This window comes from Callorhinchus milii, unplaced genomic scaffold (genome assembly GCF_018977255.1).
Source record: "Callorhinchus milii isolate IMCB2004 unplaced genomic scaffold, IMCB_Cmil_1.0 Scaffold19, whole genome shotgun sequence".
Lineage (NCBI taxonomy): Eukaryota > Metazoa > Chordata > Chondrichthyes > Chimaeriformes > Callorhinchidae > Callorhinchus > Callorhinchus milii.
Genome location: NW_024704760.1, coordinates 1,312,851 through 1,338,028, shown reverse-complemented (window position 1 = coordinate 1,338,028; position 25,178 = coordinate 1,312,851). Strand labels below are relative to the sequence as shown.

General features: G+C 49.7%; 1 protein-coding gene across 4 annotated transcripts in view; it reads left to right on the top strand.

The window, feature by feature from the left end:
* Nucleotides 1–23,928, top strand: part of LOC103182438 (neurofascin) — a 60,746-nt gene extending 36,818 nt beyond the window's left edge. The window contains exons 15-32 of one of the 4 annotated variants that reach the window (XM_007899459.2): nt 238–362; nt 691–732; nt 856–957; nt 1,196–1,393; nt 1,806–1,876; nt 2,119–2,341; nt 2,954–3,069; nt 3,510–3,714; nt 4,188–4,310; nt 5,067–5,243; nt 6,843–6,878; nt 11,199–11,348; nt 13,283–13,396; nt 14,233–14,385; nt 16,368–16,499; nt 16,882–16,951; nt 21,975–21,986; nt 23,156–23,928. In XM_007899459.2, the coding sequence (XP_007897650.1) occupies nt 238–362; nt 691–732; nt 856–957; nt 1,196–1,393; nt 1,806–1,876; nt 2,119–2,341; nt 2,954–3,069; nt 3,510–3,714; nt 4,188–4,310; nt 5,067–5,243; nt 6,843–6,878; nt 11,199–11,348; nt 13,283–13,396; nt 14,233–14,385; nt 16,368–16,499; nt 16,882–16,951; nt 21,975–21,986; nt 23,156–23,393 (2,287 nt within the window). In that variant the 3' untranslated portion in view covers nt 23,394–23,928. The remainder of the gene's footprint in view (nt 1–237; nt 363–690; nt 733–855; nt 958–1,195; nt 1,394–1,805; nt 1,877–2,118; nt 2,342–2,953; nt 3,070–3,509; nt 3,715–4,187; nt 4,311–5,066; nt 5,244–6,842; nt 6,879–11,198; nt 11,349–13,282; nt 13,397–14,232; nt 14,386–16,367; nt 16,500–16,881; nt 16,952–21,974; nt 21,987–23,155) is intronic. The other 3 variants (XM_042342072.1, XM_007899458.2, XM_042342073.1) reach the window with 3 other exon arrangements.
* The last annotated feature ends 1,250 nt before the right edge of the window (nt 23,929–25,178 follow it).

The window sequence follows — 25,178 nt, the reverse complement described above, 5'->3', positions numbered from 1 at the left end:
GCTGGCATGAGCACTTATTTGTTGTTGTTGGGTTCAAGCCACTTTCTCCCCCCCCTCCCAAACCCCCCCACCACCCACCCCACCACCCACACACACACACACACACACACCGTAGGACTCTGATCTCACAGTCTGGTCCAAGGTGGAGGGAGGGAGAGGTGGGGGGAGAAGGTTCTGCTTCTCCATCTCTTTCCTCCCCTGAAAGAACTCTCCCGAAAATCTCGTCTTCACTTTCAGGATGAAGAAGGATGAGGACTCATTAACTATCGTGAACGTGTCAGACCGAGACCAGGGCACATACACCTGTGTGGCCAGCACCGAGCTGGACAGCGACTCCGCCAGAGCCTACCTCACCGTGCAAAGTAATCCCTCGGCCCGTACAGTCTCCACACCTTCACGATCACAGTATCGCCCGGCGAAACCTCTCTGTTTATCAACCAGTGACTAACATGGGATGAATTCCTGTTCTGTACTTAAAATAATAATACTAATAGTAATAATAATAGAAATAATAATAATAGTAATAATATAATAGTTTGGTTAATTTTAACCATGTTTCGCTCTTTCTCCAGTGGAACTCAACTGTTGTCTTTGTGTGTCTGAAGGGGCAGAAACCTCCCTCTATGATATTGAGACGTTTAATGGAATTGGTGGGAAACTAACCTCAAACCTTCCTGTTTACATCCACAGTCGTTGCTTCCCAAACCCCTTCGCTTGCTGCTGTAATGAAAGGTAATCTGCTCACTAATCACATTAAACCATACCCTCCAGCCTCTCCCGAAAATTGCCCTCAGCCGAGCAGGCTCGCAAATCCACCTGGTAAATCGGCTAAACTTGCCCCTGGGTCGCTTTCAGATCGGCCCTCACCTCCCCGAGACCTGGAGCTGACAGACCCCACAGACCGGACCGTGCAGTTAACATGGATCCCGGGAGATGACAACAACAGCCCCATCACAGGTACAACAACAACAAGTACAGAGTAGAGTCTCTGCTCGAGGTCGTGGTTTGTATCATAAGAACATAAGAATTTGCTATAAGGCGATCGCTTGCACATGTCGGGTCCCAAACTATATATTGTATCCCGAGATATATCCTTTAAGGCAACCTTAAACCCCGGTGGGGGAGGAGAGACTAGAGACAGGAGGTGCTGTGAGCAAGACTAGCCATAGTTTGCGTGTGTTTATCCTGTCCGCAGAGTTCATCGTGCAGTTCGAGGAGGACCGGGTTCAGCCCAGGAAGTGGCACAATCTGACCACCTTCCCGAGCACCATCAACTCGGCCGTTTTGGACCTTTCTCCATACGTTAACTACCAGTTTCGAGTCATTGCCATCAATGAAGTGGGAGCCAGTGAGCCAAGCTCACCTTCCGAGAGATACCAGACAACAGGAGAAGGTAAAATGCCGGGCTGGGACCTGTCTCTCTCGATCAACATCACAATATCAATAACGGCTGCCGGGTTTCCCCCCTGTAATATACACGGTCAATCCACTTTACAATGTATTCTGGTGAAGCCCTTTGAGGCATTTCAACGACCTGATAAGGCGCTGTATCAAATGCAAGGATTATTAATAGTATTAGGTTCCATTTTGCAGTGTTCCTCAATGCAAGTTCTTGGCCAGGAATTCTGTTCGAATTCTCATCTCTCCCCCTGCGAAATCACACGCGAGTGAGTGGTGTTCCCATGGGTCATCTTGAGTATATGTCACCTCCCGCGTGCCTTGCATCCTCTATTCTACGTGAGATGTGAATTGAAGTTGTATTGAGTGAGTTGGACTGTAATTGTAATGTTTCGCTTTTTTCGCAGCTCCTCTGTCCAATCCGACCAACGTCAGAGGCATTGGAGCATCAAAAAACAGCATGGACATCAGGTGGACGGTAAGTCCCAGTCTTTGTAAACCTCTTACACGTGTTACAGACAATCAGCTGATCACGAGAGGAAGGTGCAGAGGAGAGCAGCAACTTGCATTTACACAGTGCCCTAGTAGAACGTCTCAGAGCGCTCAACGGTTGGATGCCGAGCAAGGAGGACGGGAGGGTGACAGGATGGCGCAGGTTCATAGGAATTTGAGGACAGACAGCAGGAAGCTAACGCTGTCCGTCCTGTGTCCCCTGCCCAGCCTCTAAACGCCACGCAGGTCAATGGGCCGGGCCTGAAGTACGTGGTCAGCTGGAAGTTGGCCGAGACTGACGACGAATGGAGCACGGCCACGGTGACCAAGGCCAACTACGTGGTGTCTCCAGCGCCCGTCTTCACCCCCTTCGAGATCTCGGTGCAAGCCATCAACGACTTCGGGGCCGGGCCGGAACCCGACATCGAGATCGGATACTCGGGGGAAGACTGTAAGTGTCGGGCCCTGCAATCAACAACAACGACAAAAGCAACTTGCATTTATACAGTGTCCCTCTCACAGGGTAGCGTCGCAGAGCGCTCCTCTCATAGAATCATTAAATACTACAGCACAGAAAGAGGCCATTCGGCCCATTGTGCCAGTGCCGGCCATTTGAAAGAGCTACCGACGAGTCCCATTCCCTGCTCTCATTCCACAGTAATCCCTTTTTTTTCCTTGTAACGTACCCACCCATCAATCGCGCAATAGTCACACAACGTGCAGCCCTGCAAACAAAAGCAACCAAACAAGCAGCAACAACAGTCAAGTTATATTTACACAGCGCCCTTCACGTCGGAAGGACATCCTAAGGCACTGGACAGTTAAGGGTTTGCACCCGAGCTGGGGGCGGAATCAAAATGCAACACCTCCCACCGCCCCCTCCACCCCCACACCCCACACTCACACAGCACTGCGCTGGGGTTAATGTCAGTTCAGACCATATGAGTTCCAAGTTCTGATGTGGGGCTTAAACCCACAACCTAAAAGCAGACAAACACAGAGGCCTCGTCTGCCTGTTTCACACTAACGTGCCTCAGGGTCTCTGCTTTCTGCTTGTGTTTAGATCCCAAGGCGGCTCCCATCCTCACCTCCAGGAGGAACGTCAATAGCACGGCCGTCCTGCTCCAGTGGAGGCCGGTGGCTCAGGAAGACCTTCAGGGACACGTCAAAGGCTACAAAGTAAAGTAGGCGAAGGGCCCCCGTGCTCTGCCATCTTGGATTTTGGATCAATGTTTTTATTGGGCGTGAGTGAAAAGTGACTGGATTTTCTATATAGCGAGCCTTTGCTACAACGGCTGTGTGTTGTGGGTGTGTATGTGGGTGTGGGGTGGGGGGGCGCGTGTGTGTGTATCAACCCCTCTCCTCCCCCCTCCCCCAAGATCCAAGGTTTAAGCTCCACAAATGTCCCAGTTGGTGAAATCACTGACCAGGTTCTATTCCCAGGTCTAAGACGTACCACAGTTAGTCTGATCGCTATCAAATGTCTTGGGTTAATTGCTAATTCGCCTCTTCCTTGCCTTCATTACATTTGTATGTTGGTCTGTGATGTCTCTGTTGAAGCCCTGTCCCATGTGTGAAGACAGATTGCCCACGCTGGTAAAGACTCTGTGTCTCCTCAGGTTCAGTATTGGAACGAGGGCAGTTTGCTCAGCCCGACCAGACAGAGATCACGCACCAGGATGGTAGAGTTCCCTGGTGAATACACGCGGGGTTTGTTGTCGGGGCTGACGCCCTACTCCATGTACAAGATGCAGATCGCGGTGGTCAATGGCAAAGGTAGAAGTAAATGGAGCACAGAGTTTGCGCTGAACACCACCGAAGGAGGTACGTAAATCCAGACCCAACCCAGATTAAGGGGATGAAAGTGGTCTCTCAGTATATCCAAAGTGAAGTGGTTTCAATCTAGTTCTTAGGTGAGCCAGAATCCGCAGTGTAGACAATAACCACAAGCTGGTCAATAGGAAGTCCGTATTCTACCTCGGTATGGATTCTCTTGAGGTTGGATTTCCATTGCTCTTCAGGTATCGACTCAATTTCCCTTGTAAATGGTGGTACGGTTGAGGCTTGAACAGCCGAATGTGATGACTTGAGGTGGGTTCCACGGCTTCTGATATTGGTTTGAAGAATGCTCCTGAAAATCAGGTCCTTATGCATGGATTTCACTCAGCAGGCTCCTGGTGTGAGATGGACATCCATGCTATTTCCATCCTGGTCGTCTTCTGCTCTCGGGATAGTTCTGGCTCCGGTTTTACCTGGCTCTGGTTTTCATTTTGATTGTTTCTTTTCCCCCTCATCAGTCCCTGAGAAGCCAAATTCCCTGAGGATCAGGCAGCCAGACTTGGATTCCATTATTTTGGAATGGACACGTCCGTACAATCCCAACGGGATCATCACCGGCTACACGCTCATGTTTCACCCTCGTAAGTGCTACGGCCCCCTTTCCTCCACGTTGGGGAACTCTCAATGGAAGAACATTGGAATATCCATCAATGGTTGTATTGTGGGCAGACAGCACCCAGTGGTGTGTTTGCTCTATCTCTGTCCAGGACCTTGAGTTGACTGTGGTTATGTCAATTGGATCACACTGGTCTGATTTACCCCCAGAGATATTCGGTCTAAATTGCTGGGATTGTGAAAGGAATAATAATGACTATCGCATCCCAGGTCTGCACCCTAAACTCTGCAACCAGTGACCTTTCCTGTAAAAGGCTCCATCCTCGCCAGGCTCCTCCAGCTCTCAGTCCCCCAGCAAATTGTCTTCAAGGTCCTCATTCTAACTCTCAAATGTCACTGTACCTTTACCTCGATTATCTCCTGTTGTTCTACTTTTACCCCACTGCCCCCCCATCTCCCCCACCCCATATTCACTTCTGCTCTCCATCAACTCAAGCCTGTTGCATGTGCCCCCACCCTCCCCCCACTCTCTCATCGAGCAAGCCTTCAGATTTCATGCCCCCACCCCCTGGAACTCTCTCCCTAAATCCCTCTCTCTCTGTATTCAACACCTTCTTAAAACACCTATCTCGTTGTCCTTGGTCCTTTCTATCCCCCATCCCCCAAATCAGGCCCCCACTAAGGTCCCCGTAAAGCGCTTTGAGATGGCTTCCTACGTGAGTGTTGCTGTGTCAGTACAAGCGGCTGTTCAATTGCATGTGTGCTTCATTGCTTCCCAACAGTGAACGGCTCCTATTCCAACCGTAACGTGACATATAGCAGGCTCTCGGCCGGTCAGACCACCTACACCGTAGAGAGGGTTGACTCCAACACCAGGTACAGGTTCTACCTCTTTGCTAGGACCAGGCAAGGACTGGGAGATGCGATCGTGCTGAATTCACCCGGCTTCGCCAACGAAGGTAAAGGTACCAGCCAAGCGCTCAGAGTAACACTGTGTGATTAATCCTACACTGTAGGCAGGTCTAGAGAGGAGAGGAGCTGGGAGCTGGGTAGAGAACATGATGAAGGCACTATAACAGCTGACCTTCAGTGACCTTTGCGAGATGGTATCCCATCATTATATGAGGAGTAGGAATTTCAGCGTCCACGCCATACTTTAATACAAGGCACCTCTCTGTGCCTTAAACGGTTCCTGCCCCCGCTCTTTCTCTCGACCCTCTGTAATCCATGGTTTGCGCTGTGCCTTTGCATAGCACCTGTCGGCAACGACACGGGGCAGATTTTGGGATTGGGAGCAAGACAGGGCTCTCTTGGGCAAACAGGCGGGTTAGTGATTGTGCCCCGGGGATTAAAGCTCACTGCCCATTGCAGCCCAACAAGCCTGGAACCCTGTGAGTACCACAAGTCGCCCATAATCACACCTAAGTGGATCCCGCTGATGGGGTATCAGTAGATTGGGGTAGAATGTACACAAATATGACACCCTGACGGAAAACATACTCTCTCACCCTCTACGAGGTGGTGTGTAACTCGGTGCCAGCCAAGCCACACGTAAGCTGTGGACAAAATGGACAAAGTTGATGGTCCCAGTGTACACTGTGATCTTGAAATCTCTTCTGTTTTAGCTTCAAAAATAAGATGTCCCCTCTTTCTTTGTCTATTCTGGGTGTTCTTTATTTTGGGAGGTGGGGGGAGGGGAGGGGTGCGGAGAAGGTGGGGGGGTGGGGGGAAGGAGAGGGGTAATGAATCCAATAGCAAGATAGAACTGACTTTCTTAAAAAGAACCGGCTTCCAAATCAACCCTGTGCCATGTTAAGCTCTGGGACAATTTTAAGGATCGCGGTTAGAAATCCTGTTCAGGGTTGGCCACTGGTCGCGTTTATAACGTCGTCTCAAGACAAACCTTAATGTTATTATCGTTAATATTAGTATCAAACCTTCATATTGTTAATAATAATCTGACAGCCGGTTTGACTCCGGTCTTAAAACAAACTGCGGAAAAGAAAGCAAAAAAACGCTTCCAAATTAAGACCCACGTCAAGAATTTTGTTTTTCCCCCCAAATCTCCTGCACAATCTTAGATTTTAAGACAACGGTCTTGAAGCTAAGACCATGAGAATGTTGGGCTGTTAAGAACTGGGTATCCACATATATATATATATATATACACATATATATGATGTGTATATAGTGTCCAGGCTGTGCTGCAGTGAGTTGTGGGATGGCTCTAAACAGAGATAATCAGATGGTTTATGTGGAGGTTAAGGCTTTCACTTATTTCCCTTGACTTGAGGTTGGAGTTGTTTGTATTGAGTTTCTAGCGTTTCTCTGGAGGGTTAGTAACCACAGTGGAATACTCACCCAGTGTTTGTTGAGCGCTGTTACGGGACATAAACAGTGCGTGTGTATGAAATAACTGTGTATATTATAGCAAATCAAACCCCAAATTGGACAATCAGTGCCTCTGTAGGTTTGAGTCTCTCTGTGCATTTTGCCTGACTTTAATCTGTAGTCTTGTCTGTTTCCTTTTCTTTTCTCTTCTCTTTGCCTTACTGAAGTCACCCCCACCATTGAGGTTGCCAAAACAGAAGGAGGTAACAGGGAGGGTGGGGGTGCAGCAAGTGGAGCGAGCAACGGGTGGGGGGGGAAGGTGGGGGTGGGGGGGTTGGGGGGACGAAATGAAATTGCTTCGCTTGCAACATGACCTAGTTTCATGTAGAAAAATGGATACCTGGAATTGACGAGCAAGGCTCTGTATGCAGAGGTGTGACCAGATTGTCGCACGTAGCACTCGATGTCTAGTTACAAGAATAATCATCATTCTCACATTCGGTACAGCGCTTTTCATGTCGGGAGGACGTCTCAAAGCGCTTCACAGGATTCACTGTAAAGTGGAGTAACTGTAGGTTCTGGTGATAAATAGATCAGATGGTTATACCTCCTCCTTGCCTCGCTTCCTGGTATCTGAGCATTTTTTTGATGTGATATATACTGCAGTGGTTTCTGCGACAAATGCACAGCCTCTCAGAAACGCACTGGCGTCGTTTGTGACTGCTTTAACCCAGCATCGGTCGCCTGTGCCTGTGAGTGTACACAGTATATATTGTTACGTTGGCTGTGGGGTGTGGTTGGTAGTGCATGCGATGAAGACCATCATCCCAACCTGCGTGTCTCTCGTCCCATCCATCATCACCTGGCTTCCCACTGTTACTGATGCACCTTGCGAGTTGGCAAGTCCTGAGAGGAGTTATAGTTGTTGTGTGGCTGAATGATTTGCTGCCGAGGAAGAGAGAGAGAGAGAGAGAGAGAGAGAGAGCTGACGGCCATTCCATTTTACCCTTTGACGCTTGGGTGCAGTCGGGGTGTAGAGGAACTCGGGTTGCCTCTTGTGTTGGTGACATTTTACCAAATCAGCTGTAATTTGACCCTCCTCTTCAACCGTACTCTAACATTGTTAGTGCGCAGTGGGCAGGTGAGGGTGGGGGGGGGTGAGTGAGTTTCACATCTCTTTCCCTCTTTCATCCATTTATTTACAAAGTTTCGAACAAAACTCCGAGCCGAGAGCTTGAGTTCGAACAGAACTCCCGTTGAATCCTTCTGGTCTCTCAGCGTCTCGTTTTTAGGGGAAAGGTTTCTGCATTATTGGGGGTGAAAACCGGGGGGAAGTTTGTACGGTAATAATGTACTGTAGTGGCCCCATTACTAACTAATAATAATAATAATCCTGGCATTTGATACAGCGCCTGATCACTTCTTCAAGACGTCTCAAAGCGCTTCACGGGATATACTGTAAAGAGTAGTGACTGTATATTTTTGTGGGCAAACAGTCGTGGATTGAGTGACCAAATTAGTATTTAAATCTGCACGTATATAACAGGCTGAGAGCCCCAGTACTGACTCTGAGCACAAAGCGGCTGAGTAAACTGCACCAATCCACGTGGCTCTGTAATTCCGCATCAACACCAGTAACCTTGCAAGAGAACGAAAAAAAACTGCTGATTTAGAGATTTAGCAAAATCAGCTAAAATACGTCTATAGTCAGCGGAGGGGCCTGGGCTGAACCTCTGAGCACTTGCTAAGCATCAGCTGCACAACTGCTACTGCAACCCTTCAGAGGAGGGGAAGGGGGGAGAGAACTGGGTGTGTGACACCAACAAAAACAACAACAACAACAACAAAATAGATAGATGTTCTCTCTCTCACTTTCCTCTGTATCTTTGTGACTGAGCATCTCTTCCTCTTCCTCTCTGTCTGTGTGTGTCTGTCTCTCTCCCTCGCTCTGTTTCTCTTTCTTTTGTCTGACTCTTTCGCTCTCTCTCTGTCTCCGTCTTTGTCTCTCCCTCCTTTCCCTTTCTCTTTATCCCTCTCTCTCTGTTTCCCTTTCTCACTCTCCCTCTCGCTTTGTCTCAGTCTCTGTCTGACCGTTTGTCTGTCTCTTGTCAATTCCTTTCCCCCTTCTCTCTTTCTGACTGAGCATCTGACTCCTTTTTCTCTCTATCCCTCTCTCTCTCTTACTCTGTCTCAGTGTCTGTCTCTCTGTCTGTCTGACTGTCTGTCTCTATCACTTGCCCTTCTTTCTCCGTCTCGCTCTCTCTCTCTCCCTCTAGCTGTGTCTAAGAAACCAGAACCTGTTTGTATCTGGCTTGTGAAGTGCTTGGCATTTGTGCAGTGTTTGGACATGGTGGGGGTGGGGGGGGGGGGGGGCGGGGGGAACAAGTGTGTCTGTGTGGATCCTGGTGTTCGATTGGGAGACGGAATCTCAGAAATCTTTCAGTCTCACAGCAACGATATAACATTGAGCAAAATACTGGAAAATTCTTAAATTACATAGAGTTACGTAGACTGTACAGCACCAAAACAGACCATTCGGCCCAACTGGTCTCATGTGGAGGGTTTATACTCCACATGAGACCCCACCCCTACTATTCCCCTCTCCTATTCCCTTATCTCTTCCTCAGCTATTCATCGAGTTGCCTCTTAAATGCATCGATGCAAATCTGCCTCAACCACGACTTGTGGCAGCTGGTTCCACATTCTCACACCCGCCGTGCAAAGCAGTTCCTCCTAAACTCCCCTTTCAGATCCACTAAATTCCGTCGCCCCAAATCCCTGAACGTCCAGCGCCTCGGGACGTCCTCCTGGACGTGAAAGGCTCCATGTAAATATGTCAGTTGCTGTTGTTGTTGTCGTTGTCGTGATTCGCAAAAAGATAACGGTTTCCGAATCCAGACCGAATTTAAGGATTTTCCAAAACAATTCTGCACTACTTTGAAACTTTGCAGACAACGGGCTCAGGGCTGAGGCGGGCGGAATTCGGGGGCGGTGGGGGCGCTCAGGTGAAGTGACTGCGCTTTCTGACTCCGAGAGCATGGCCGTGCTTGGCTTAAGGGACACCCTGACGTCTTGTGCTTTGGAGCGATCTCAGCTGATATCTTCACCCACTCCTTTCTCACTCCATCCATCCATTATCAAGCTGTGAGCCGCATGTCTTAAGCTTATTTGTGAAAAGTACTTTAACCTGAAGCCGTTTGCTTGCAACAGAATGAAAACAAACACAGAAATCACAGGGACATTGCAGCCTTTTTTTTCCTCCTCCCCCCACCCACCCGCTCGAGCCTATTTCAAGTTCAAAGCATCCGGCCTTTCTGATCTTGGAGGGACGGGATTGGTTTTGGTATTATACTCTTCACCTTCGAAAAGGACGCTTTCTCTCCCACCACCCACCTACCTACCTACCCCACCCACTCCCCACGCACCCTCTGGGCTGCCCCTCAAGCCTTGGCTCTTGCCAACCTACGCTTAGTACTTTCCGGAATTAGATAGGCAGGATTCATCCATCCGGGGAGAGAGAGAGCGAGAGATCGCATTCCATTCCAACCATCTATCTCTGGGATTTCCACGTGTCGGTGGGATGCGTAGAAATCTCAGCTTGGTTTGGAGTTCTTAAGCAACGGTGATGGGTTTCCGTGTGTGTCAGACACCCGGCTGCCCCTCCCACCCCCCCAAAAAAAATCCCCCCCCACTTTTTTTTCCCTCTCGAGCTCCATTTGTGATCTTAGTATTGATGGTTCTCGACAGCCACAGAGAGCTAGCTTCTTGCTCGCAGCAATGACTCTCTGCTTGCGTCAGTGTTTGGATATTTTTCCAGCAAACGCCTCCGGCTTTCCTCTTCGTGGTTGGACTTGACATAGAGGAAGCTCCACGGATGTCAGCAGGCGGACACGAGGACAGTGACTGCTCCACGCACAGCCCTGTAGGGGGACGTTACGTGTCATTCAGCTCACAGAAAAGGACTGCTCATAGGACCACCGACTCACAGCCAAACTCCCCATCAGAATTCACCAAAGAAAATAAGACAGCAATCACACTGTTGGATCATGCGCACAAGGTTACGCTGAGAGCACTACAGGAGGAAGGTTTCAAGGGCTCAACCTCTGAAGTTCTTTAGATCAATATCACCTTCACGATGCTACAAGGAGTCGGGTGTCAGTGCTCGTTGGTGGAATTTGAGACCCACACAATCAGCTGTCCCAGTGATGTTCTCGAGTGACTGATGGTGAATGGATGATGGCAGAACAACCTTGAGTATTGGCGAGGATTCCAAGGCTGTACAGTACAGACACGTAACCCATACCAGCATGACCCGAAATTCCCTACGAGATGGTATCAGCACGAGATGGTATCACCACGCTCTGATCAAAGTGTCCCTAGGGTGATATCCTGTAGGTTGCCAGGAACCATCAATACACCAATGGGGGGGTGGGGGGTTGGGGGGAGAGAGAGAGAGAGAGAGAGTGGTGGGGGGGCAAAAAAAAAGCATGGTCCTTGGGCTTTCAAACATCTAACGACTTGGAGCCTGGGTTGGTTTGGTGGTTCACTGTTGTTGTTGTGTTTTCTTCCCTCCTTCTTTTCAGTTCTCTCGAGGTTTATACCCACAGTCCAAGCTACAACCGTCGTTACCACCGTTGCCACGACGACCACGACCACAGTCAGCACCGGCGCTCCCCCAACTCCACTCACCACAGAATCTGCTCTGCCAGCAGTCACCCCTACTTATGTATCTGGTATCTATCTTCTCTGGCACTTTACGATGCGAATTTATCATAAGAGAACAGAGATTCCAGATTACTGCAAACAAAAACAGAGGGGAGACAGAAGAGTTATAGAATCGGAGAATATTACAGCACAGAAGGAGGCCATTCAGCCCATTGTGCCTGTGCCGGCTCTTTGGAAGAGCCGCCCAATCAGTCCCACTCCGCCGCCTGCTTTTTCCCGAAGGATATACCTCCACCAGCCTTTCAGGCAGTGCATTCCAGACCGTAACAACTCTCTGTTACGATTTGATGATGGCTTTCCGAAGGGAATCGGATATTTACTTGGAAAGGAAAAAAACTTGCAAGGCTATGGGAAAAGAGCTGGGTAGTGGGATTGGTTGGTAGCTCTTCCAAAGAGCGGGCACAGGCACGATGGGCCGAATGGTCTCCTTCCGTGCTATGGATTGTATGATTCTAAGAGGAAGGGTTACGAGTTGTTGTCATGTGAAAAGCAAATCTCAGGACCTGGTCTGGGTTTTATATCAATGGTTCTCAGTTCTCAAAGAGGAGCCGTGACCAGAACTGTAGATGCATCATTGGAAGTTGAGACTTTCCTGTCCGAGGAGGTAGAAGGGCAGGAGAGAGAGGTTGAAGAGAAACCCTGTTGATTGCCACTGAATTTTGTGTTTTAATTCTTATTGTTACCACAGAGTCAAGGATAATAATAATCCTTGCATTTGATATAGTGCCTAATCACGTCTTCTAGACGTCTCAAAGCGCTTCACAGGATGTACTGTAAAGTGAATTGACTGTATATTTTGTGGGAGAGACACGGCAGCCAATTGCGCACAGCAGCGTCCCACAAACAGCTGTGGATTGATCGAACCAAATTATTATCATTTATTTATTTTTGAAGGGATTATTACTCGCGGAAAAGCAATCCGCTAATCGACTAACAACCAGTTCCAATTTGCTAGGTGAACAGAGGCGTGCGCGGGGAGTAAGGAAACTTGACCAACTTTTCTCCCTGCGCCCGGGAATCAAACCCAGGTCCTCTCGTTTGCGAAGCGAGCCCTCTAACCACTGAGCTACAGGACTCCACTGTTGTATCTGCGGTCCCGGAGGCTTTGCTTTGCTTCCTCATTTTGATCTTGTCTCTCCCAACCACTAATCCAGACCCTGACGCACACTGACCACAATCCGTTGGTGATTACCGATTAGCTGGATTTCCTTATTTGGTGGTGCTCTTACTGAGTCTAACCGTGCTTTATATACTTAATTGTGATTAATGGCTAGGGTTGCAACGATCGATTCACACCACCGTGTGACACTAACTGGGACCACTTGATTAGAAGTGACCCCAGTCCTGTCTCATCACCTTTACGCTCGGCTTCAACCAACAGCAACAACAACTTCCATTTATGAGGCGCTCCACACCTAGAGTGTAGCCTGGAGGGAACTCACGTCAGCCAAGTCTGATCCTGCACCCACCTGGCGTTCAGCTTTCCTTCCCGCACCTTCTGGAACTCCAATCCCACCTTGTACCCTCCCTTGCCTCTTTCAAGGCCCGTCTCAAGACCCTCCTCTTTGATCGTGCTTTCGGTCACCCTCCTATCCCCCCGCCCCCCTCCCCCCCTATTCCCCTACCCTCCATCCCTCTTGATTCCAACCCCCAGTTCGGTTGCAAACCCTTAACTGTCCAGCGCCTTGGGACGTCCTCGCTGTGTAAATGTAATATTGTCCTCGTCGTTGTTGTTGTTGGCTACACCCAAAGGCATGATGGGAATATTGGATGCATTTTTGAGCGGGAGGGGGGGATAACAACGCACATTTATGCTATTTTTAAAAAAAAGGCTTCATTTTAATGCATAACCCAGAGTTTGACAGTGATGTGTCGATTGTTGCAGCTCTCCGCTAACTAACTCTGCCGCGCACTAACTCTGTCTCTGATACCCGCTCGCTAGAAACCACCAACAGGATACTCAACGTCTCTGCTTCAACGGCCAGTATCTCCGCTAACATCACGTGGACTCACACCTTCCCGAGAGATACCGAGTTTGTGGTTGAATTCACTCACAGTAAGCACTGGGCACTGCTCGTTACTCACTCACCACTTACCAGTGAGCGGAGGGAGGAAGGGAGGGAGGGAGGGAGGCTCAGAGATTGCTGTGTTTAGTGTTTGGTTCAGAGACAATATTGATGTCACTCCTCCCCGGGGTTTGAAACTCCATCGTCAAGTCCCATCTTCCCCCGGAACTCAGTGACGTGGGGGGAAGGAAAGCCCACTCAGGCCAATACCTCTGGGCAGTGGACTGTGTGACACCCCCCAGGCCCCCTCCGTAGAGAAGTCCCACCCACTCCGGTTACCAAAGCCGTCCATGTCGGGAATAACCCAAAGGTATTGTTGACGGTTGACCAACCTTTTAGGAACATAGGAACAGGAGGAGGCCATTCAGCCCCTCGAGCCTGTTCTGCCATTCTATTGGACTACAGCTGATCTGTACCTCAACTCCAATTTCTCTTGCCCATCAATGAGGCTTAAAGATGGAGCCATGTCCTCATTCCCCCACCCCCGTTCTGCCATCCCTCCCCCTTTGCCCTCCAGCCCTCTTGATTCCAACCCTCAGCTTGGGTGCAAACCCTTGACTGTCCAGTACTATTAGCTTGGGACGTCCTCCCGACCTGAAAGGCGCTGCGTAAGTACAAGTTGTTGTTGAGGAGGAATTGTTTATAATATGCGACGGACCGTAACGCAAGTGTTAAACTCTCTTCTGGAGATGCTACAGTGCTGCCCGATGGCATGAGCTGGGGTGATTGTAGCTGGCGATGTGAGACCAGCTTTCGGGTTTCCCGAGCTCCCGAGCCGGTCTCCGAGGGCTGACGTCTCTTCCTCTTCCTCATGCACTTCTTCCAGGTAACGGTACCGTCAAACAAGAGCGTACCAAGGCCAACCAGAACGCTGTTCAGCTCATGGGTCTCGCTCCCGGGACCCAGTACAGTGTGAGAGTGTACGCAGTCCCGCTCCCATCCGTTACCGGCAAGAACGTTACCTTTCAGACCGATCCAGGTGAGGCCAGGGAACCAGGGTCCGTGTCCATGTGTTTCGTCCCAGTACAGATCCCTCCTGAGTGTGTTGTCGCTGCTTCTGTGTTCGAGGAGTGAGAGGCACTCGGTAGGACCTGGTTATTGGCGACAGAGTCCTCAAGGTCCACGGCTAAATGAGGTTCCATTATGAAAGACATGCGCTGAAGTGTTTGCAACGCAGCCTGTGTAAGCTAATCATCGTCTGTTGTAGCGAGCTGGTAACTTGGGGGGTCAGACCCGATTTGGTAACAAACCTGGTCCATCGTGGACTTCCTGAGTCACCTCTTCATCAGGTTCTTGTGGCTTTGCTATTGCTGTCGCACTATTACCTTGGCAATGGCAACAGCGGAGGGTTAGCCAGGGCTACCAACATGCCCTGTGGGCTATCAGTCTCTGCATTGGGCTGTCAATATCAGCATTGGGCTATAAACATTGCTGCTACCCATTGGGCTGCAAACCGGTTGCACGAACATCTCTTCAGTAAGGTGTAGTTTCTTGCGGGTTCCCGGGTCAGTTAAACAGGAGCGACCGCAGGAAACCGCAGGAATTCAGTCGGAACGTAACAGGTTTGCAAACCGCGCTGTATCATAAGTTTGTTAAAGAGTGAAGGCGGTCGGTCTCGCGGTCTAAGACCGGGTGGGATTCCGTGAAGCTGTTTGAAGTCAACACATTTTGGCCCCTCATTGAGGTCATTGGAGGCGGCTCTCAGTACAGCAGCGCCGCCTGCAGGTCGGCACAGGGAGAGCATTGCTGCCGTGCTGGATTAGTTAGGTTTATTCTATAAGACAATTGACGCGTATAAACTGTAGTGCCTTTCATATCAGAAAGGTGTGTCTCTCTGTTACGTAGGTGAACAATTAGTAAGACGCTGCGCTTTATTCCTATCTTTCTACTCGCTAATACTCAAGCCCTAACCTGGTTGAGAGGCGCTGGGTGAATGCCAGTTGTTGTTGAGGTTGTATAATAATCCTCACATTTGATACGGCGCCTTATTCACATCGTCGAGACGTCTCAAAGCGCTTCCCAGACATTAGATACTGTAACGTAAAGTGCAGTGAAAGCTGTTGTTAACAGCGCAGCCCATAAGGCTGTTTGTAGCTGGCCTTATTTCTCTCCGTTGTTCGTATGATCCAATTTAACATGTTACCATCTATCGGCCAGAGGACCAGGGGCGAAAATCCTCTTATCTCGAGACTTAAACTGACTCGTTGCTCTCGTTCGGTGATGTTTACACATTGGGTTGACAGCATCGGGTTCCGGTTGCTGTGGTTGGTAACTTTGACTTGACCGAGTCTTTTGCCTTCGAGATCCTTTTGTGAAACAGCTTCCGCTGAAGTTTTCGGGCTTTCGGACGGTCGTGCATTTGGGTTCTCTGTTAAGTTAGAATCTGAAAGCTCTCGGGAAATTGCAAACCGAGGGGGAAGATTCCGTGGCAGGGATGTGTGGGTGGGACACAGTGTGGGTGGGTGGGTGGTGGAGGGTGGGGGTTGTGGCGGGTGTTGTCAGCTTCTCTGTCACTGAGCACATGGTCGGGGCTTAATTCTGAAGCCGTTTTGTTTTTAGGAGCTGTGGTTGAGGCAGAAGCCATATTGAACCAGATAAATAGCTTAAAAGGAGTCAAATACAGAGGTGTGGAGGGAAAGGGCAGGTAAATGGGAGTGAAAGGATATTCGCTAACCTGTACGCACATACACACACACACACACACCTTTCCAGGAGATAGGCACTGAGTATTAGACGTTACTGAGACCGAACCCGAATGCAGAGTTAAACAAAAGGATTAAAGCATTCAGTTCGGATGAGTTTTGAAATTGTAGGCAACAGGAACTTTTGGGGAAAGACTCTTATGTTTGGGGCGTTTGGGTTACAAGTGAAACTATCGTTCAGCCTCGGGGGGGCGTCCTGGGGCTTGACGGTGTTTGGCCTGGGAGCCGGACAGTAAAGCTCTGACTCTCTCTGCCACAGCCTTCACTAACCGGCATGGGGACATTGCCACGCAAGGCTGGTTCATCGGGTTGATGTGTGCGGTCGCTCTCCTCGTCCTCATACTACTGATCGTCTGCTTCATCAAGAGGAGCCGAGGTGGTAAATACCCAGGTAGGTGGGCGAGAGAGAGAAAGAGAGAGAGAGGGTGGGGGGGGCAATAACCTGGGGACTTCTTACGTATTACTTGTCGCTCTCAAGACTTTCTTGTTCGATCGTGCTTTCGGTCATCCTCCTCGAAGGGAGGGAGGGAGCGAGGCGAAGGGATTGTAGGATGGAGTTCCACCAGAGGGTGGGGGCCAGAGAGGCTGAAGGCCCCACCGTCAATGCTGGACGGCGGGGTGGGGGTGGTGGGTGGGTGGTGGGGGGAACGTGGTGCAGGCCGGAGCTTGCTGAGCGGTGGGGAGCGGTGTGTAAGTTCTTGGAGGTTCTCTGTAATGGCCACCGGTCCCTTTGTGCCGCTAACGGCTGCTGTTCTTTTCCTGTTGTCCTTCAGTCAAGAAGAAGGAGCACCCTGGAGACGAGACTCACGCACCGCAGGACGACAACGGATCCATGGGTTATCTGTAGGTTATCAATAACTTTTAACCTTCCTAACTAATCCTTCTCTCCTCTCCTCCTCCCCTGAAGTTGCTGACAGATCCCGGGGCTTAGCTCCTCAGGCGGCCTCTGATACCTCTCCTCTTGTTGTTTGAGTCTAGATAGTGAGTCCCGGGCGGGTTATTTGACTTCAGGGGATATCATGGCCACCCTGTGTCCGCACGCGCTCTCTTCAATGATACAATAGGGTTGGCCTGGGTATTGGGATTGACCTTTCTCCGCCTTCCCCCCTTCCCCTTCTCCCCCTCCCGCCTCTCCACTCCTCGCCACCCACACACAATCCTTGTGTATTTTTCTTTTTAACAAAAATAATGGTCCAATTCCCAATTCAAAAGTATTATTGTAGGTTCTGCTTCAACTGGCCAATGTACTAAGCTAGGGTCAGGTTCAAGAGAGGGGATTGGAGGTGAGGTCAATCTATTACGAGCTGTATTTTGAGATTGACCCAACGCCAGACCGTGTAATGTAGAGGGAAACTCTTTTCAACTCTCTTCTGATCTCCGCATCTCCATGACAATGCTGGGGCAGTGGCGAGTGAAAGGGTAGGACGCTCCCTACAGGACCGGAGTGGGGAGTGGGATCGATGGGGAGGGGGACGTGCAGAGGGAGCATTCGGTTGAATCGTTCCCTAGTCTCTTCCCCGTGTCTCCTGACGGGCTTTCCCAACAGCAGTTTTGGCAAAGGAGCGGGAGCAGAGGAACGCTGCCAATTCCTCTCCGGCACAGTTGGCATGTTGCCTGGGGTAAGGCAGGGGAAACTGGGTCACAAGCAGGAGAAACTCCAGCTTCATCAAAAGATTTTAATCCCGTGCTCACCAGCACCTGGTCCCCAGGGCAGAATCTCTCTGCCTGTACTTAGCATACAATCCTCACTCTCCTCTCTCTCTCTCTCTATCTCTCTCTATCTCTCCCAGCTCGGTAACTAAATGTCTGTGTCTGTGAGTCTGTGCTGTGCACGAGATTATTTAGGAGAGAGAAAGGTTTATTGCAAATGCACAGCTCTGGGAAAGCACTGTGTTCCCTGTAGGTGGGTAACACCGAGGGTGATTGTGTATTTGTACCCGTTCGTTGATTGCATTCTTACTGTTAGGGTCAAACCTTTTCTGGCTACACTCGAGGCTGATGGGGGTGGGGCAGGGGAGAGAGAGAGGAGATGTGTTTGACTGCTGACTGCTGCGTTTGACTGCAAAATACACAGTTACTACACTTGGCTGCAGTTCCCTGCGAAGCACTGTGAGGCGTTTCGACAATACAGGCCCCGCATCAAATGGGAGGATTTTCATTACACTGAAGGGAGAGAATTCATCCTCTGTCCACAATGTAATTGGACAAATTGGGGTTTCATCCAAGGGAGGTGAGAGATTCAGGAAAGTTCCTCTCGCCAATCCTCCCCCCGTCATTTACCCGGGGGTTTAAGCTTCCAGCCTCAGAGTTGCATCAAACACCAAAGGTTTGGCCGCGAAGAATGGGTCTCGCCATTCGTCTCCTTTCAAACGTTAAACTACTAAGAACTGCCATCGTTTCCAACATGGCTGCATTGTTACTTAGGCGGATGAGTGTTGAGGGGCTGAGCAGACTTTGTTCAGCTCCATCACATCTCTAGGCCCAGCAATAGTTACAATACAATATAACCACAATCAACTCCCTCCCCTCTTTCATTTTTTTTTCTTGAAGCCTCCCCCCACCCCCCCACCTCCCCCTTTCCCACCTCCCCCCTCCCCGCCCACCCCTGAAGGTGGTAAATGTTGTGATTTTGTTTTGCGATCCACTTGCTATCTCCCCAGTGGCTGTTTTTCAACCAGTCAGTGTCCTGTGTGAACCATTGAACCCCTAAACCCATCTCATTTGTTACCTAACACACACACACATAATTACGTGCGTACAACAACAAATCACATTTGCATAGAGCCTTTCACGTCGGGAGGACATCCCAAGGCGCTGGCATGCATGCATACACGTACACACATGTGTGTGTATATATACACACACACATGTCACGTGCCACATATACATGATCGTCTAAATCATCACAGAACCATATATCCCACATCAGACCAGGCTGCTGTGTACACAGCAAACCTGTTGACCCATTGGGGAGCTGGGATGTTAAGTGCGATGGTAGTTACTTTGTGCCAGTTTCCTGTGAAAGGCAATGGTGAGACTCACTCTTTGAGCTGTTTTTTTGAATCCATTCCATTCTGTTCCATGTTCCATTAACGTGCCATTCGATATTCCAAATGTCTCGCCCCAACCTTCTGCTGTTAAACAATCTCTGTGCATGCTAACACTCACCAATGCCTTTATTTTTTTTTATTCACCGCACCCTAGACCCAAGCTGGAAAAAAGGTATTACTGTGATGCTTAGATACGTCTCCGATTTACTCCAAGCGAGTTAGTTTAGTTACCTCTCCTGTTCATGGGTTCGGAATTGAAAGCACTTTCACTCCCTCTCCCACTCGGGAAAGTGAATGGCTAATGGGAGGATGTACACAAAGCACTCTCACTGGGGTATTGCGTGAGTAGCGGTCGATCTGTTTGGGGTTGCACTGCATTCGGGGAAGTGACGGGTTGTTGGAAAGAGCAGGGAATTAGGGACATCTCCATTGGGGGTGTGGGGGGGAGGGGGATATCAGCACCCGAGAGTCACAGAATGGTCCACACTGGTGTTTCCACCCTCCATGAACCGTCCATTCCGATCCCTTCAATGTTTCTTCCGTTCATTCTTGTGGAACATCCATATTTATTATCACGTCTCCGTCCCTCTCTTCTCTTCTCCCCCCACCCCGCCCTGGCCTTACCTCACTCCCACACACCCCCTCCTATGTGTTGTTGGCCATGCACACAAAGAGAGAGATGCTCTCTGGAGTTGAGATGTTTTAAGAGGATGAAAGGATTCGATAAGGTGAACGTTAATAATAATAAGCTTCCACTTGTTAGTGAGTCCATGGAGTGGGGGGTTGGGAGGGGTGGTGGTAACTGTAAGAGAGCCAGCAGCAGGAATGAAAGCGAGTTTTGGTGGGGGGAACAATATTCCATAGCTGATTTGGGGGAGCCTTTCGATAGCTCCGGTTGATAGCACCCTTTATTCCTGACATGCAAGAATGACCAAGGCTTTCTCTCTCGCTCTCTCTCACTCATTCTCTCTCTCTCTTGGAAGATGCAATGCCGACCTAATCGATCGCTACTCGTGTAATATTCTACTGCCCGTTCAGATTGTCAGGAAATAATCAATGGGCCACAGCGTTACCTGAAAAGCATGTGCAAAGCCCTCCCTCGGAAATGATCACAGTCTAAAATGGGTTGTGGGTGGTTGTAAGTGTTTGGGAGGGTGGGGGTGTTGGGGGTGTTGGGGGGGGGGGCGGAACCCACCCGGGTAGTGCATTTGCCGGCTTCCAAATGTCGGGGGGCTTCTAAACCAACATCAAGAGCAACGGTTTCCCCCCCCCCCACCACCAGTCCACCCCTAGCCCACCCAGCCCCCCACCCCCCGACATTTGTGATCATTCCAAACCTCCGCAACACATCGATGGGAGCTTCACATGCATGTTTCACCCCCCCCCCCCCCCCCCTACTTGTTGTCACATTGATGGGGTAAACAAAAAGCATGTGCAGTGGCCGTGCCTCAGTGTCCATTTCAGATGTTGGGAATGGTTTGGATTTCTGGGCGAAACTCAGGGGCAGAGAAACCCAACCTAATTGGAAAATCGGTGGGAAAAATTTCCAAACGTGTGGATTGGAAGGTGGTGAGTGTGTGTGTGTGTGTTTGGCGGGGGGGGGGGGGGAGTCATTTCCCTCCAATATTGATTGACTTGGCTCTATAAAGGTGGCGGTGGGGATTGGCGGGGAGGACTTCAGATTTATGGACAGAAATAATCCTTGTGGAGGAAAAAAATCGTTGGAAGCACAAAAGCAGAGGAAAATGGTGGCGATGGTGTTTGTGGATGAGGCGGGGTGGGGGTAAGGGGGGGAATAATTTGGGCATTTGTCCTCGTTGCCTCGTGCAGAGAGCGACATTGGCCAACACAAGAAATCCAAACCCTCCAACTCCCCTTTACTAATTAACCGCACATCCGGGACCTAATCGATGGAGCCCACTGAGCAGCCTCAACACAGGTTACCGTGCATGCTTCGCTTTCTAGGTGCAGATCGTGGTGGGGGGGCGGGGGGAGCGCAGTGGGGAAGGATGTAGGTGATGTGGTTCAAGGTCTCCCGAAATTCCACCCAGCCTTAACCTGCACGAACGTTTGGCGATTGTGCAAAATTGCAGAAGAAAATGCATCCAAATTCTGCCTGAACTTCAAGCCAAAACGGTCTGTCAGGCTGAGACTGGAGGGAATTGGCGGGTGGGGTGGGGGGTTATGGGGAGTTAGGGGAAAGGGGGGACAAATGAACGACCATGAAAATGTGCTGAGGTTTCATGTTGGCCGCTAGTTTAAATGTGTTTCTCTCAGGAATGAAGATAAGATCTTTGCGATCTTTTATCAAAGAGTTATTTTGCTTCGCGAACTTAAATCCATGTTCAATCTCTGCTTCCCACTCGGGGATCGGGAAAGCAAACCAGGGTTGGGATTCGATAAAAGACTGTATTGTGAGGGTTGGGTCGATCAGGTTAGGAAGGGAATCGTTTTACTATAGTTTGGGGAGGGGGGTTTAATATTTCTGTAGAAAATGTTCTGTCCTTGATTGGACTCCATTGACTCTGTTCTGTTGGGTGGTGATTTACAGGGATGAGTTTCCAATCCTTGAGAGTAAAGTTGGATTGAACATCATTCAGGGATTAGGGTTAATGTCATCCAATGACTCCAATTGAAATTGCCTTTCAAGCCCAATTTGTAGTGTCCTTCAATCGACACAAGACTAAAGGACAATCATTGATTGTGAGGTTCAATATCTGGGTCGTAACCAATGTCTTTCTTTCCTGTGTGTCTGTCCTATCCTGTCTCTGTGTCCGTCTTTTCTGTTTCTCATTCATTTTACCAATGGAATGCAGGTCTTTGGAAAGGTAAGACATTCAATTTCTCACATGCTCTTTGAACTGAGTCAGACTGAGACAGCCTGGCTCACTCGCTAGCACTCACTCCTCTGGGTCAGAAGGTTTTGGGTTCAAGCCCCACTTTGGGTCTTTGAGCTCACAGTCTAAGCTGACGCCCCAGTGCAGTGGTGGTGGGGCAGCGCTGTGTTGTGTGAGTGCCGTCCTTTGGGTGAGGCATCAAATCTGCCTGTTCAGGGGGTTGTTTAGATCTCACCACCCTATTGGAAAAAAGAAGGGAGTTTCTCCCGGTGTCCTGGCCAACAAACCCATGGATAAGAGTGGGCGTTCACAGAGATGTTGTTGTACGCAAACATGGCTGCCTCGTTCACCTAGAAATACAGTCACTACACTTGATAGCAAATCCCTGCAAAGCGCTTGGAGACGTGTCGACATTACAGACACTGTGTTAAACGCGAGGATTGTTATTAAGTCTAAGCGCTGCGAGACTTTGCCCTTCGTGAAGGGTGTTGCATAACCGCATAATCGTTGTTTTGTTGTTGTTGTGGTGTAACTGTTGCTTTTCGGTCACTGTTACGTTCAGCCCATTACAGCATCGAGTTCACTCAGTCTTTCCCAACCCATCTCCATCGTTTCATTTTGGGAGAGTGTGGAGCCGGCCAAGCGAGGGAAATCTTAGACACAGACGTGTAAGACATCTGTCTGAGCGGTAGCTTCAATCGAGAATTACAATAAAAAAAAGGTGGGGGAAGGGGGAAGGGCGGGGGATTCAGAAAAGTTAGACGGTAACACGAGTGAATTTGGTGAAAGATTTGAAGATGTTTTGACACGTGCCACAGCGGGGAATAATCCAGACAGAGAGACAATGAGACACTTATCCGTATCTTCTTCCCTATGACTTGTCCTGTTGTACGGCTGCACTATCCCTTGATTGGGGGATTGCCCTATAGAGTCTGACCCCCTGTTACAACACGATGCCTTTGGGTCCATGTCTGTGGGACACCGCTGTGGGCAATTGGTCCACAAGGTACACAGCCAATCCGCTTTACGGTATATACGGAAGGATTATTATTATTATTATCTCAAAACTGCTTTACAAGTGACTGTTTATTGGTAAAGAAAAACGTGAAGATTATTATTATTATTATTGTTATTTTTCTCCACCCCCCCCCCCCAATTAGCGACAACGACGACAGCAAAAAGCCTCAGGGCAGCCAGTCGTCCGTGGACGGGACGGTGAAGCAGGAGGAGAGCGACGACAGCCTGATCGTGTACGGTGACGGCGACGGGAACTCACGCTTCGGGGAAGACGGTTCCTTCATCGGTCAGTACACCGTCAGAAAAGACAAGGAGGAGACGGAGGGCAACGACAGCTCGGAAGCCACCTCGCCGGTCAACCCTGCCTACACCCTGGCGTAAATGTGATAGCCGGCGGGAAAGGGGGGGAATGGGGGCGAAAGAGAGAGAGAGAGAGTGAGAGAAAGAGAGAGAGTGAAATATGAGCCTGGAGCGAATGAGATGTGGTGCTACCTACGCAAACCGTAAATATATTGATATTCTACCGATAACTTCATCGGGCAGGGAAACCGCTAACGTTTAATTGTTACACTTGACCGAGCAGTGAAAGGGACAAGAGCTCTTGTGTCTGTCTGTGTGTGTGTGTGCGTGTGTGCGTGCGCGTGTACGGGGTGGGGGTATAGTGTTGAAGGCGGGGTTGGGGGGGAAGCAGAGGTGTCGTAGAATGCAGAGTGGTTTGGCAGGACGAGGCAGGGACGGGAGAGGAAATATAGCTCTTTGACATAAAGGAGTTGTGGGCAGCTCAGAGTTTACGTTAGCACAAGACTCCAGGATCAGCCAAAGCTGGGAATTTACTTATTTGTGTTTGATTGGAAACGTGAAGAAACTGCGGTTGCAACTCTCATCCGCTCGCCAACACCCACCCCACCTCCCCCCTCCCCCCACCCCCACCCCCCCTCGGCTTTGTTACCAGCCCTTAACGAACGATTCCCGCTCACTCTTGCCCTCCCGCCTTCCCGTCTTCAGCTATCGCCAAGCCTGAGCTGTGACCTTCTCCCTAGATCATCCCATCACATTCCCAGCCCACCACACGACCTACCAGCCCAGCCCAGCCCCACCCCACCCAGCCCGGCCCCACCCAGCCCCACCACACCCAGCCCAGCCCCATTTCACCCCCCCACACCCCAGCCCCACCTTCGGAAGGTTTGTTGTAAATGTGTGTTTTATCATGAAATAGATAATTTAAAGGGATACTTAAAAGGGAAGCTGAATGGGATCAAACCAAAGCCTTGACATGCAAAGTATCTGTACATGTACCGGTGGCATCTTTCATGCCTCCCTCCCATCTTTGAATCTTGTAAGACTTGCTGTTCAGAGAATGACGGGGGTCAGAATGGGGGTCAAACTCTCAACCCAACCCAACTGTAGTCATCATGGTCTGGGCAGGTCTTGACGTGGAGGCTCTGTGTTGGAGGGATCCCTATTGGGTGACATAAAGAATGGGGAATGCTGTGTGTACTTCCCACTAAGGGATGGGTTTCACCTTTTTTTCCCCTTCCTCTCCACCCCCTCCCCCGTCCACTCATACAACCCAACCACCATCCCAGATTCATCCCGAACCTGGGCCTGGCTCAGAGCCTTTGACTGTCAGGATTTCTCCTCTTCCTGAGACTGCCTCAAACCCAAATACATCATGGACACAAGAGCCGAGCAATAGGACAGATAGTTACTGCTGAACCATTAAGGTTCCTGTGGCCGTTCACATGGATAGACTTCACCTTCAGATCACTCCAGTACCTACACTCGCGCTCTCGCCATATCTAGAAATCGTTCTGGAAATCCAAAATGTAAAGATTATTATAATTATTATTATTGTTATTATTATTCTGCCCTAAGTTCTGACCGATTCACATATATTTTCAAAGCTCCAGACTCCAGTCCCCCCCAAACTCAGGCTAAAGAAAGAAATAACTTGCATTTTTGCCCACAAAACACACAGTCACTACAGTTTACAGTGTATCCTGTGAAGCGCTTTGAGACGTCTCGAAGAGGTGATAAGGCGCCGTATCAAATGCAAGGATTATTATTATTTTTAGGGCATCTTATCACGTGGAAACGTCTCAAAGCGCTTCACGGGTCATTGCTATCCAGAGAAGAGGTAGCGCGATAAGTTATCTCCTCACTTTG